The 12994-nt window shown below is 47.0% G+C and overlaps 1 protein-coding gene across 1 annotated transcript in view; it reads left to right on the top strand.

Annotated features, from left to right (window-relative positions):
• The first annotated feature begins 2272 nt into the window (after positions 1-2272).
• The window catches only part of SLC25A26 (solute carrier family 25 member 26), a 76281-nt gene continuing 65559 nt past the window's right edge, over positions 2273-12994 (top strand). The window contains exons 1-3 of the mRNA XM_075287540.1: positions 2273-2365; positions 4299-4455; positions 5376-5485. Of these exons, the coding sequence (XP_075143641.1) occupies positions 2333-2365; positions 4299-4455; positions 5376-5485 (300 nt within the window). The 5' untranslated portion in view covers positions 2273-2332. The remainder of the gene's footprint in view (positions 2366-4298; positions 4456-5375; positions 5486-12994) is intronic.

A 12994-nucleotide genomic window follows, 5' to 3' on the forward strand; every position in this document is an offset into this window, starting at 1 on the left:
CTGTGTGCAGGGGCCACTATGGGGTACAATACTGTGTGCAGGGGCCACTATGGGGGATAATACTGTGTGCCGGGGTTACTATGGGGCATAATACTGTATGTAGGGGCCACTATGGGACGTAATACTGTGTGCAGGGGCCACTATGGGGGGTAATACTGTGTGCAGGGGCCACTATGGGGGGTAATACTATGTGCAGGGGCCACTATGGGGCATAATACTGTGTACTGGGGCCAGTATGGGGAATAATACTGTGTACTGGGGCCACTATGGGGCATAATACTGTGTACTGGGGCCACTATGAGGCATAATAATATGTACTGGCGCCACTATGGGGAATAATAGAGAGCGCAGAAATGGGTGTTCAGTGCACGGCATAGTCGGGCAAGTGCCGGGGCCCACAGAGCCTCTGGGGGCCCCCCTGGCACTTGCCCGTCCTAGCACTTGCCTGTCCCGATTTCAGCTCATCGGCGTCTGACGGACGCCGATGAGCTGAATACATAGGCGATTAAAGCAGGAGCTGTGAGCTCAGCTCCTGCTTTAACGCTGCGGGCCAGCTTCGGCGTGTGTAGGCGTGATGTGATGATGTCACATCGCGCCTACAACTATGTGAATGGAGTGAGAGAGCGGAGAGAGGAGTGGCGGGGGAGCGATGGAAGGTGAGTGTGTTTGTTTTGTATTAAACATTAAGGTGGAATATAATGAAGGGGGCCCATGAAACTGGGGGGCAAATGAAGGGGAGGGGGGGGGGGGAACGGCATGACACTGGGGAAGATGGGGGGGTGGAACAGCATGACACTGGGGCAGAGACGGGGGACATGAAACTGGGCAGATGAAGGGGGAGAACGGCATGAAACTGGGGACAGAGATGGAGGGGGGGACATGAAACTGAGGGCAGAGGAATGGTGTATATGAAACTGGGGGAGAGATAGAGGGGGGACATATAATTTACGGGTGACTGTAGGAGGATTATACTGTGTGAGAGCACACGAAAAATGAATGAGAATGGGCGGAGTCAGCATAAAAGTGGGTGGAGCTAAATTTGCCACGGCGCGCCACACAGTTTGCCCCTCTTTCTACTCTTCAGAAGTTGGGAGGTATGGCGTTGGTGATACCACACTCCTGCGTGACGTCACTCGCTTCATCTGCGACGCACAGTGTCTCGACTCCCCCGCCTCCTTTACAAGAGGGCCCACTGAGGCTCTGTCGCCCAGGGGCCCATAAAAACCTGGAGCCGGCCCTGGTTCAGCGGGTGACGGTCGGGGGGGGGGGGGGGGGCATGTCAAAAGTTCGCTACGGGGCCCTGCATTTCCTAGTTACGCCACTTACGATCGGATATTTCCCTGGAGTCTGGACCATATCTTGCTTGCTGCCAAGTGCTGTATGTATGTGTGTATGCGTGTATGCATGTTATGTGTATATATGTATTTCTGTTGTATGTATATTATATTTAAGCTCATGAGATATTAGGGTGGATGCACACTACGTAACGCCGGGCGTGTATGAGAGCCGTACACGCCGGCGTTACAGCAGGGCTGCCGAACACTTCCCATTCACTTCAATGGGAGCGCTCGTAACAGCGGCGTTTACGAGCGCTCCCATTGAAGTGAATGGGAAGTGCTCGGCAGCCCTGCTGTAACGCCGGCGTGTACGGCTCTCATACACGTCCGGCGTTACGTAGTGTGCATGCACCCTTAATGTGTAAGAAAAACATGTGTAAAATCCTTTATTTCTGTAAGGAGACTCCCCCGCACATCCCTCGTTCACCATTAAAAAAAAAAATAATGAAAAAAGATGAATATCTGCCGTCAAGAAAAAAAACAACTATTAACGTTATCCAGTAAATGTGAATGAGTAAAAAAAACCCAAAACTCAGCTCCTCACACCAGAAAACATAATAATACATGTATATAGTGGAATGTTTTTTTTTTTTGAATATTATAAACATTTTTTGGAAAATGGTTTGCACCGAAATGGTTAAACTGCATAAAATAAACAGAAGTGTCAAAACAAAATCTCTAGCCAATAAGATTGATCATGAGCTACAATGAGGCTTCAACAAAATGGCGGCTGTACTGAAGACAGAAGCTCAGCCTAGACTTTCATTGAACGTCAACGCTCTATAGGCGGAGTTCCATTGACAGCGCGGGGACAAACATGTGATAACCCAGGGTTACCATCGGCTCTGTAGAGATCGAACGGACGCTTGCAGGGTTAACCCAGGGAAAGTTTCTTTTCGTCCCCGGCGTACAGGTCACCCTGTGTTGCTTCTTGTTTAAAACATGTGAGTACAGTGTGTGCTGTGTCAGTGTCGCCCCCGGCGGTTTGGAGGAACATGGAGCGGAGAGACTACTTCACCTCCCTAGTGGTGAGTCTGGCAGGAGGTTGTACAGAGGGACATGTCTAATGTAATGTATAGATGGCAGCTGTCACTTGTAGTACTGCAGCTCCCAGCATGCACCATGGCGGGACTGCTGGGGGTTGTAGTCCTACTAGTGTAGTTACATTGTATCCAGCACCTCTGCAATGGAAAAGGTGGAAAGTTCCAAAAAATGGCGACTTTTGGCTGCGCAACTTTTACATGTTTCTGTTTATATCCTAGTGTGTCCCATAGACCTGTCCTGTTATGTGATATACAGGTGCGGGGCTGGTTTTGGCAGGGGTGGCTTCTTTAACCCCTTTAGGCTGATCCTTGTTTTTGGCTGGTGCAGAGGAAAATGCAGAAATTCTCAGTCCCTGCAAAGTGGGTGAGATTTGGGATCCTCTCCCCCATATGTTGTAGGGCAGAGGGATTGGCGTGTTTGGAAGATCACGTGTGTCTATAAGGAATGAGGGGCAGTAATGTAACCTGTGGGGATGGATAGGAATAGGACCTGGTCCTATTACCCATGACAATCCCCGGGTGTGTATATGGCACCATAGGAGTCGGTGAGTGGTAAAGGGGTTTTCTTTCCCTAAATCATGACCTGTCCACTGGATATGTGATCTGTCATGTCTGACACCTGGACCCTGCGCAGATCAGCTGTCACAGCAGCCATGGGGTGTCAGAAGCTCCCAGTGAAAGTAATAGGGATAGCACAGCAGCGCCGCACAGGACATAATGGCACTTCTGGGGTACTGCAGCTCCAGCCTTATTGCTTTTCAGACCCTGACGGATCCCATACTGATGCCCTGATGGATCCTGTGAATATGTCGTCAGTATAAAAACTCGATTTGGCCTCTTTTAAAAACATCTAGTGCATTGAGCAAGCCCAAGTCATGTACAAGGAGCCTAAGGCGATGTGCAGGTGATGGAACGTGAAGAGGAATTTGAGGCAGATGTTGATATTTTTAGTTTGTTCTTTTCAATCTCTCCCTCTCATTGAAAACAACGGAAGGCAGAATCGGGGTGGAATATATTGCTGATTTTTGGGGCGCTGTCCACCCCAAAATCAATGGCAGATTCCACTGTGTAAATGGAGATTTAGTCTTATGATGCCTGAGCATCCAATCAGTGACAAAATTGTGTCTGCTTTAAAGTGAACCATCTAAAAGTTGGTATAACATGGACTAGACGGTGTAATGATATGCTAGGTTTTTCAGTCAGATTTGGTCACTGTGATAAATCTGGTGTATTTTCAGAAGTTTACTCTATTAGTGATCTGGCCCACTATTTGTCTCTACTGTTACTAGTGGCCACGTCTGGTATTACAGTTCAGTAGCTTTCACTTCAAATGTTGTAATACCAGACTTGGCCACTACTAAAGGTATGGTGCTGTGCCTGATGATCAGTGAAGGAGATGTGACATCCCCCAAAGACTATCTCCCTATCTTTGGTTTTTGGTGTGCCTTAAAGGGGGGGTTCTGGGTCTAAACATTGATTGCCTAGCCTTAGGTTAGGTCACCAATATCAGATTGGGGGGGTCTGACACCCGGCACTCTACCGATCTGTTTAAAGATTGACCACCAAGTGACATATCGCTTGTAGACGTGACCCCTTAAAGGATTAGCCATCCTTTTTATAAGATGGTGATATGTCCAGTGTTTTGATGGGGATCTGGGTGCAGAGACCCCTGCTGATCTCTGAAGCGAAGGGGGCAGATGCTATCTGCTGAGATTTGGGCCCCTTTGGCTATTATCAGTAGCCATGGATGGGCTTCATAGACTTCTTTGTCCCCACTGATGGTTTGAGGCACAGGCTAAACTTTATGTTATGAAATCTTCTGACCATATCCCGTAGACTTTACATTTCGGATGCTCTTAGATGATTTTGTTTTGCCTCTTGGTCCCTTGGCTATGCTCATATTGGCTTTGTCTTCCAGGCTGGAGGAACGGCAGGTATGTGCGTCGACCTTATCTTATTCCCCCTGGACACCGTTAAGACCAGACTTCAAAGCCCTCAGGGATTCTCCAAATCTGGTGGCTTCCGGGGCATCTACTCCGGCGTTCCTTCTACGGCTGTTGGATCGTTTCCTAATGGTAAGATTTCCTTTCTCGGGGTGATTTATTATGGAGTCTTGTACTTTCTGGAACATGGATCTGTTCTGATAAGGTGTTGCTGCTCATTGCATTAGATACTGTGGGCAACTTGTCATGTTTGCTCAGAAATGTAGAGCGCAGACTTAAAGGGAACGTATCGGGCCAGTGCACATGTATGACCGGCGCTCAATTCACTTCTATGGGGCGGCTGCGGCTGTAATTTCAGCCCCTTAGAACTGAATTGAGCGCTGGTCAGACATGTGCACTGTGGTCCTCTATTCACAGGGAGTCCTTAGGGGGGACTATCGGTCTCCCGTCCTCCTGATCACTGGGGGGGACCTAGCAGTTGGGTCCCCAGTGATCGGACACTTATCACCTGTCCTGTATATAGGGGATAAGTGTTCATAGCGGGACAACCCCTTTAACTATTAATGCTGGATGAGGATCAGCTGATGGGGGTCCCTTATAAAGGTATGTTTTTCGGGGGGTTTTATTTTTTGGGGGATCCCTGTTATTGTTAGGGTTCCCCTGCTCTATTCTGTGGATACATCACCAATTCCTGTATGAGGTCAGAAGACATTATATAGGTATGTCTGTATCCGAAATACCTACAAACTTGTGCGTTCTGTTAATCCGCTGCTAGCGTCAATGACTGACTATAAACTGCAGTTCCTAGCACAGCCACTACTAAATGCACAGCGCTGTCCTGCTCAACAATAATGGGGACTCGGCGCTCTGATCACTTCAATCAGCCGATCGGTAGGGGTGACAGGAGTTGATTTATTGTCAAGGATGTGGAATATCCCTTTAATAACTGATTCAATTAGTTTTTCAAGACCCAATTAGGAATGTAATAATGTTTTCTTCTTATTATTCAGTAGTTTTTGCCGCTATGAACAATTGTCTGTCTTCCTTTGTAGCCGCTGCTTTCTTTGTGACTTATGAAACTGTGAAATGTTTGCTTCACTCCGGCTCCTCTCCCTACCTGTCACCCTTGGCTCACATGGCAGCCGCCTCTCTCGGGGAAGTGGTAAGTCGCCATTTATGTTGTGTAAATTCATGATTTAGTTTTTATAGTTTACTTTCTAATATAAAATCACTAGTATAGGTGTATATAAGTCACTTTGTAATGTATCTTAATGAAGAAAAATGCTTCTTTCTCCTCTGATTAGGCAGTTTTCCTCCCCCCCCCCCCCCCTCCAACCCTCATCCGTTCACAGTCACTATTCAGTAGTAGAATCCATATCCATTCTGGATTCAGACTGTAAGCCTCACACATACAGAAGTCTATGGAGAGGGGTGGGGAAAGCAGGAAGTTTCTGCTGTAAGCCTCACACATACAGAAGTCTATGGAGAGCAGGAGGTTTCTGCTGTCTAGTAAGTTATCTATGATCTCACTCTGTATAGGGTTATCTTACATACTGAGCCTACTCAGGCTTCTACTTCTCCCCTTCTGCTCTACATAGACGTCTATCCATCCATGTCCACTCTTTGGTTATGGATCTATTAGTGGTAACCGTGAAATGAGGGAGAGGAATACAGCTTAATAAATGGAGAAAGAAGCCTCATAGAAGTGTATGGAGAAGGTCACACCTACACAACCTTGAGATCTTATTCGAGAACCCCCTGTTTTTGAGATTGCAGTTGGTCCTGTATTGGTCCTTGATGGGATTGCCAGTACTCATGAGTCTTAAGTGTCAGCCGCAGGATTTTAGCTTGATGACAATTTCCTTTCTTGCTTGGCCACCAATGATCCATCGCGTTGTACAGAAGAGTGGCAACCCTAAAAGATATGCAATGTAGGAAAAAATTAATTTCTCCAGTTTCAGACAACCGAGTATAAAGAATATTATTTCAGTCTACTTTTTGGTGGTCTAGGATGATGGAGGGGTTAATTGTAGCTTGTGGAGGAGGGTTAGCTTCCCTGGTGGTCTCGGGAGGTTGGAGGTTCTTGCTCGTAGTGTTTTCCATTTTGTACAATCCCTACTTATTTGAAAGGTTTTCGGAGCCGATCCCAAAGTCTCCCCCTGCTGTGACCCCCAGCAACCAGCAGGGGCGCTGACTATAAGTGTTCAGTTTGCTTGTAGCACCACCACAGGGGAAATGAAGTATTACACAGATGGACACATTCATATTAGTAGGTTGTTTGTAATACAGGAGAGGTCCTCCGGAACCAGAGAGAGGGGCTTTATAACCAAGGAATCCTGAACAGAACCGACCTCCGCTAATAAATCTGACTGCCATGGTAGGGTATACAAAATGAGCTTTCCGACCTGGGCAACCTGTTTAATGCCACCCATCATGGTGGTGCAGGGTGGTAGAATGGGTCGCGTCTGATTCCCACGTGGTCTAGAGTAATGGATGGGTTCATGCCTGCTGCCCTGTTGGTCTAGTGTAGGGAGGAACGCCATGTTTATGGTCTGGGGTAATGTATAGGTTATTGCCCTCTGTGTGGTTTACAGTAGCAGGGTAATTCGTCGTCTCCTGTGGACTCCTCAACTCCCTGTTCATATATATCATAGAGACTGTGCTTCGTATTGCAGCTCAGGCCCGTTCACTGGAATGAGACTGAGCTGCAAACCGGGCCTGTGATGAATGATTGTGATCTCGCTAGTCTGGGAAATGGAAGTGGTGCTTACCTATACAGCTGATCTGTGGGGGTCCTGATGTTCAGGATCAAATATTGGTGGGGCATCATCAGCATGGAACTCCTGGAAAACCCTGTTAAAGACACACCGTGCCGGTCTGAGCCCCTTGTCCCCCAGCGATGAGGGGAACTCAGTCCATTCACTGCAATAAGGCTGCCAGAGATTCCAGTTACCTATTGGTGAGGGGCTGACCCCCAGCTTTGGGTCAGTTACACCCCATCCTATGTGTAGGGGATAAATGCCTTTAAAGGAACGACCTCTTTAACCCTTAAGTGGTGTCTACCCTAATGATATGTGTATGATAGACGCCATGATAGTACTTAAGGGTTAAGTCCCGTGCAGTCAAGCCCAATGAGGGGCACCAAACCCGACCTGTTACTTTGCTGACGTCTATTGTGTTTTTATTTAGAGGCGTATCCTAAATACCAGTCTTTGTACAACTCTATGGCCTACACTTATGTAATATTTTACATACACCTGCAGTTAAATCCAGATTTCGGCAATACCCCTGAATCTCTGAATATCTCAGCCCATCACGCGTTGTATCTGAGCCCATCAAATCGGCTCTGTGATGAGATTTCCATGTACATTGTGGAGCCGGCGCAGAAAATAGAAATGATCAGACTAAGCAGCTTGTTGAGTCCGGTAAATAAATATGTCATAGATATGATGTGCGGAATTGGAGAGTGAAATTGCTGTGGAGCGGTTGTGTCTCGGAGCGCGGAGAGCGCTGACGGCGTCTGTATTCGCATTGTCTATCTTATATTATACAGGAGAGTAGCTGTCCTGTCCAGAAGGGATATCAATACGTCTACATTATAGGGAAATAAGACTCTCCATCTGCTCCGTCCCCCGATCCCTGCTGAGGATTCTTATTTACATGGGGAATTTACTTCTCCTCTCTTTATATTATTGGTTTATGGAGGGAGAAGGCAATTGGTGAAAGCCCCCTCCTAAAATTATTATTGGTATGTTTCAGGGTTTGTTTAGGGATGTGCTTGGCGCCGGCCAGAATGGTGTTTTGTAATACATGGCTGCATGGAACCGGCCACGACAATCATAGCAATCTTATCCAATCATAGCCCCCTGCCCATTTCAGGACCCTTAGTCCATATTTTCAGACTAAAGACCACAGCGTTTATTTACTGACCCTCCCCGGTTAGACCTTGGACTCCCCATTCACAGACCTTCAGCTGCTCACATCTCCAGAACAAATCCTCCGCCCAGTGTTTCTACCTACAGACCAGGCCCCAAACTAACCCTTTCACAAATCTCTAGCTATTCCCCCCCCCCCCCCTGGACCAGGTTTAACCCCATGTTTACAGAATTAGGACCAGATCCACCCTTTAACAAACCCCAGACAAGACCTTCCCTTTATAATCCCCAAACTTCGCCTCTTACAGACCTACAGCTGCTCGCCTCTCCAGTCCAGAACTGCACAGACTATAGACCCCGGATGAGACCCCAGGGTACCTCTTTACAGACCTTCACTTACTGTCCTCTCCGGACCAGACCCTGCCTGTCTATAGACGTTAGATTAACCCTTCAACGTCTCTTCCCTTTCCTGCACTCCCCTCTTCATTCTTACACGCCACTATGGACATTGTCTCGGTGGACGGGGAGAGCTGAGTAAAGGGGAGAGATTTTTTTTTTTCGTGGGGTGTCCATCTGCTTTTCTTGGAAGCCAGGAGATCTTCCCGGAGGTTCCTGGATATTCCGAGAGAGATTTCTGTCGCTTATTGATGAGATATCAGACATCGTGACATCCATTATAATCTATAGGGGGGTAAATGGTCAAATTTCTTATTTTCCTGTACCTTTACGGTGAACTTCAGACGTCACCCCCTCCCCTTCCAGTCACTGACTACAATCATTAATGAAGAATCTATAGGACTTTAATTACCTGGCCCGGTCTTATACTTGCAGATGTAAATACCGTCCAGGCAACGTAATAGGGTCTGATAGGAAGGAGCCCGATCACTCTGACTGCGGAGAATCTCCCTGTCGGATTAATCAATTTATATGTTTTTGTTGCCGCTTTTTTACTCGTCCCCAAACACAGTGCCATACATTGTATGGTGGCTGTATTTGGTATTGCAGCTCTGCCTCATTCATTTAAATGGGACAGGGCAGCAGAATGGGCACGTGACAGATGAACATCACATCAATGTCCTGAAGAGAAGAGAAACTGGAGAACCCCTTTAAGAGGAACCTGTCCACATTTGCTGAGCTATTTGCAACTTTATACGTACTTTGCAATGTTCTTTATCCTTTAGTCAGTTCTTAAAAGTAACCGCCATCGGTGTGGTTAGTGTCAGAGCTTTCCTTCTCATGTGCATGGCCCCCAGCTTGTGGCGTTCCATTGTCTGGGCATGCTGGGTGTTGTAGTTTTGCAGCAGCCGTAGGTTGGCGACCCCTAATGAGGATTAATAATCTGTAATGGCCGCTGTTGGAGGTGAATAGACTTATTACTGTTCCTTAGAGATAAGCAGGGGTGAGGCCGGCGTCCTACATGATTTATAGCGCTGAGCTCCATTCGTTTGTATCAAGGTAGACAGCAATTGATCTGTAAGGCAATATATTTGCATCTGGAAAGTAACTGCGTCGTAGCATTCACAGGTCCACGGCATCCTTTACTCTTAAAGGAGAAGTCTGCTTTGTGCAACCCCTGCCAAGAAGGAGCACTGTGAGCCCAGCAGTAATGGGCAGGCCGCCCGCCATCCGTTCCATGTTAACATCTGCTGGCCACGGTATTTCCGGTGAAGGCCATTGTTATATTACACTTTTATAAACAGGAGCTACAATGTTGCACCAGATTCATATGATGGATCCGAACAGTTCTTGATGGAGCCCATGGACTTAAAGGGGTTATTTTAACAGGGAATTTATTGAAGTAGGAGCTGGGGTTCCAACCTGGTTCTGACCCTGAGTCACGTCACCAGAACCTGGCTCCTGGGTCGCTCTGCCTCCTTCCTCTTCTACCATTTTCACAGGTAGAGTCACAGACTATCAGTTCTCAACCATCTATGAAAATGGGAGAAGAGGAGGAAACACAGTGACCTATGTGATGGGTGCTGGTTCCGATCCGGGGTCAGAACTAGAGCAGAACCCCCAGCTCCCGGACCATTTTAAAAATGGGATTTGTCATGGTGTCCACAGTATGTGACGTATTTAGTACTGTCAAACCTGCTCGACTTTGGCTTTCTGCTGCAGGTTTCTCAGGGCCAGTTTATGAATTTGAGGCCGATGACCTCCGTGTTGTTAGGGGTCAACTGCCTCCGGATATGTTGTTGTAGTCCAAATTGATGACGTAATCACAAGTACTCGTAGACCAGACAGATAGACACTCAAGTATCGTAATCAGAATGTTCCAAAGTTTATTATAGAGAAATAATGGTTGTATGCTAATTTAGGCATCACAAACTACATCATATAGAAATATGAATTATCATTGGTCAAAGTACAAAATGGGCGTTTACAAACTATGAATACGTGTATAAGCAATACATGAGTTAACACATGGTTGTCCGTGTCATCCATTTTAGTGTGTAATTATGTTAGTACAGTCTGATGAAATGGATGCTATGACCTTCCAGGTTTCATGCTAATGGATGACAGACAAAACAAGAGATTAGAACTGACTTCATATCTTGTGAACTTTATGCGTCTTGTTATGGCCATCACGTATTGCGATGTACAAATATGGTAACTTACATCCCCCAGCATGTAGTACGGAGGGGCAACGATAAACTGGTTTTAACTAGATATGTTCTAATACGCACATAGACACAAAGATCAGCACATTTAGTCAAAATTAGGGTTGAGCGATCTTGTTCGAAAAAGATCGGATTCCGATCAGCGATCGAGAAATTTTCGCGATCGGAATTCCGAACACAATCCTTTTTAGGTGGGATCGAGATCGGTGATTATTTCCCACAATGCTTTGCTACTGGCCAAGCATTGTGGGAAAAGCTAACAATGTTAGCTTTCACACTGAGTATACGCTCCGCTCATTCTGAGCGGAGTGTATACTCAGTGTGAAGGCTCCGCTGCGGCTCTATAGGAATGAATGGAAGCAGCCGGCACACAGCCTTAACTCCCTGCGCGCCGGCTGCGTCTATTCATTCTAATGGGAGACTAGCTAACATCTCTATTAGCTACTTACCTGCAGAGATGGCTGGTCCGATGCCCGGTGTTCTCGGTCTTCTTTGCCTCGCTGCCCCCGCCTCCCAGGTTAGTGTTAAAGAGCTAGGAAGAAGGCGGGGCTTGTGGCTTAGGAGAGTGTGGGTGGTTACTGGTAGGGAAAACGTCTCCCTGCCCACACTCTCCTAACCTGGGAGTCGGGGGCAGTGAGGCGAAGAAGAACGAGAACACCGGGCACCAGACCAGCCATCTCTGCAGGTAAGTGGACACCAGGGGGGACTAAGTAGCCAGAGGATTGAAAAAATCACTACACAGTGTGGATTCTAACAATTAAAGCGTTCAATTGTTAGATTCCATGCTGTATAGTGAATAGGATTGGTTTTAAAATCCGATCTACGATTAGTAAAAAAAAAATCCCATTGACTTGCATTGGGATCGGAATTGGGATCGAGATCGGGTTCGAATGAAAAATGACCGGATATCGGATTTCAAACTCGATCCTGAAAAGTCAAGATCGGCTCAACCCTAGTCAAAATATAATCCTCAGGGTTACTGGGGAAGCCTCTTATCTGTTACTCCTGGCTATACGCTCAGGGTTAATGGTTAGATTATTTTTCTCTATTTTTCTAAGTTACAGTTTAGGAACTGGAATTAACCCCTCACAGTGTGAACAGTACCCTAATCCTTATGTTATCCCACCTCTACCCTCCACTGCAATGGTAGGAATTGTATTCTACCACAAACCCCCACCAGACTCTCTGCTGCACATTTGGGTTTCTTTCCCACTCCTTTTGTGTATTGGGTTCAACATTCCCTTTCCTCTGACGAATTTTACTGAGTCCAGTCTGGAAGCAAGTGCCCCCTACTGGGAGCCCACCACAAGGCCTCAGATAGTACTAGTGAAGGGCTGGAGAATGGAGCTGATGGCTTTAAGCTTGGAGTTGCTCTTTAAAGCAATCTTGACCCTGCAAAAGTGCTGATAGGTGTATGTGGGAGCCCTGGAGAGCTGCTAAAACATGTGGTGGTTGTAGTACCGCTACTACTTTGAAACAGATGTTCTAAGCCAGTGCTCAGCGGTCCTAAAAGTGCACATAAGGCGGGCCCTGCTCTATGACTCCGCTCCCACCCTAAGTGACCGATGTAGTGATCTGCTGGTTGGACACTTGGAGTAGATGGGTGGGGATGTTCATTGCACAGAGTCAAGTGCTCTTCCACATGGGCCCTGGTTCAGATTTTGCATGGGGTCCCAGGGGCTTCATATCACTTGTCAGCTTCTCTTCCATCACTGGTTACTTTTTCTCGGTCACAGTTTTACTTTAAGACTTGCGTTGCTCTCTTGCTCCGAACCTCCAGTGCAGATACAAGGAGGTGCAGAGAGAGTTGCAGGGAAGTGGAATTAATCCTGCGGCTGGAAATTGCTTGTAAATAAAGATGAATGGAGACAGATATCCAGTGATCCTGCCAACAAATTCATCATACCATTAAAGCTTGAAATCTGCAAATTAGAAGCTGTCAGCCATCAAACTCCCACACAAGACCACGCACCGGCAGTGGACATGGACACCGCGGGAAGCTGCAGCTTCTTCCAGGAAAAACATTGCGAAATTTTTGGTTTCGGGGCGGAAGTTTTAGCACAAGCAAGTAATGGGTGGAATGGTAGGGCTGACCCTTATACCTACTGTACAGATGGTAAGGTGGGGACCGTAGTACCTGCAGGACCCGTCCTAGGGCTATTGGTGACAAGTCAC

Source organism: Leptodactylus fuscus, chromosome 9 (assembly GCF_031893055.1).
Source record: "Leptodactylus fuscus isolate aLepFus1 chromosome 9, aLepFus1.hap2, whole genome shotgun sequence".
Classification (NCBI taxonomy): Eukaryota; Metazoa; Chordata; class Amphibia; order Anura; family Leptodactylidae; genus Leptodactylus; species Leptodactylus fuscus.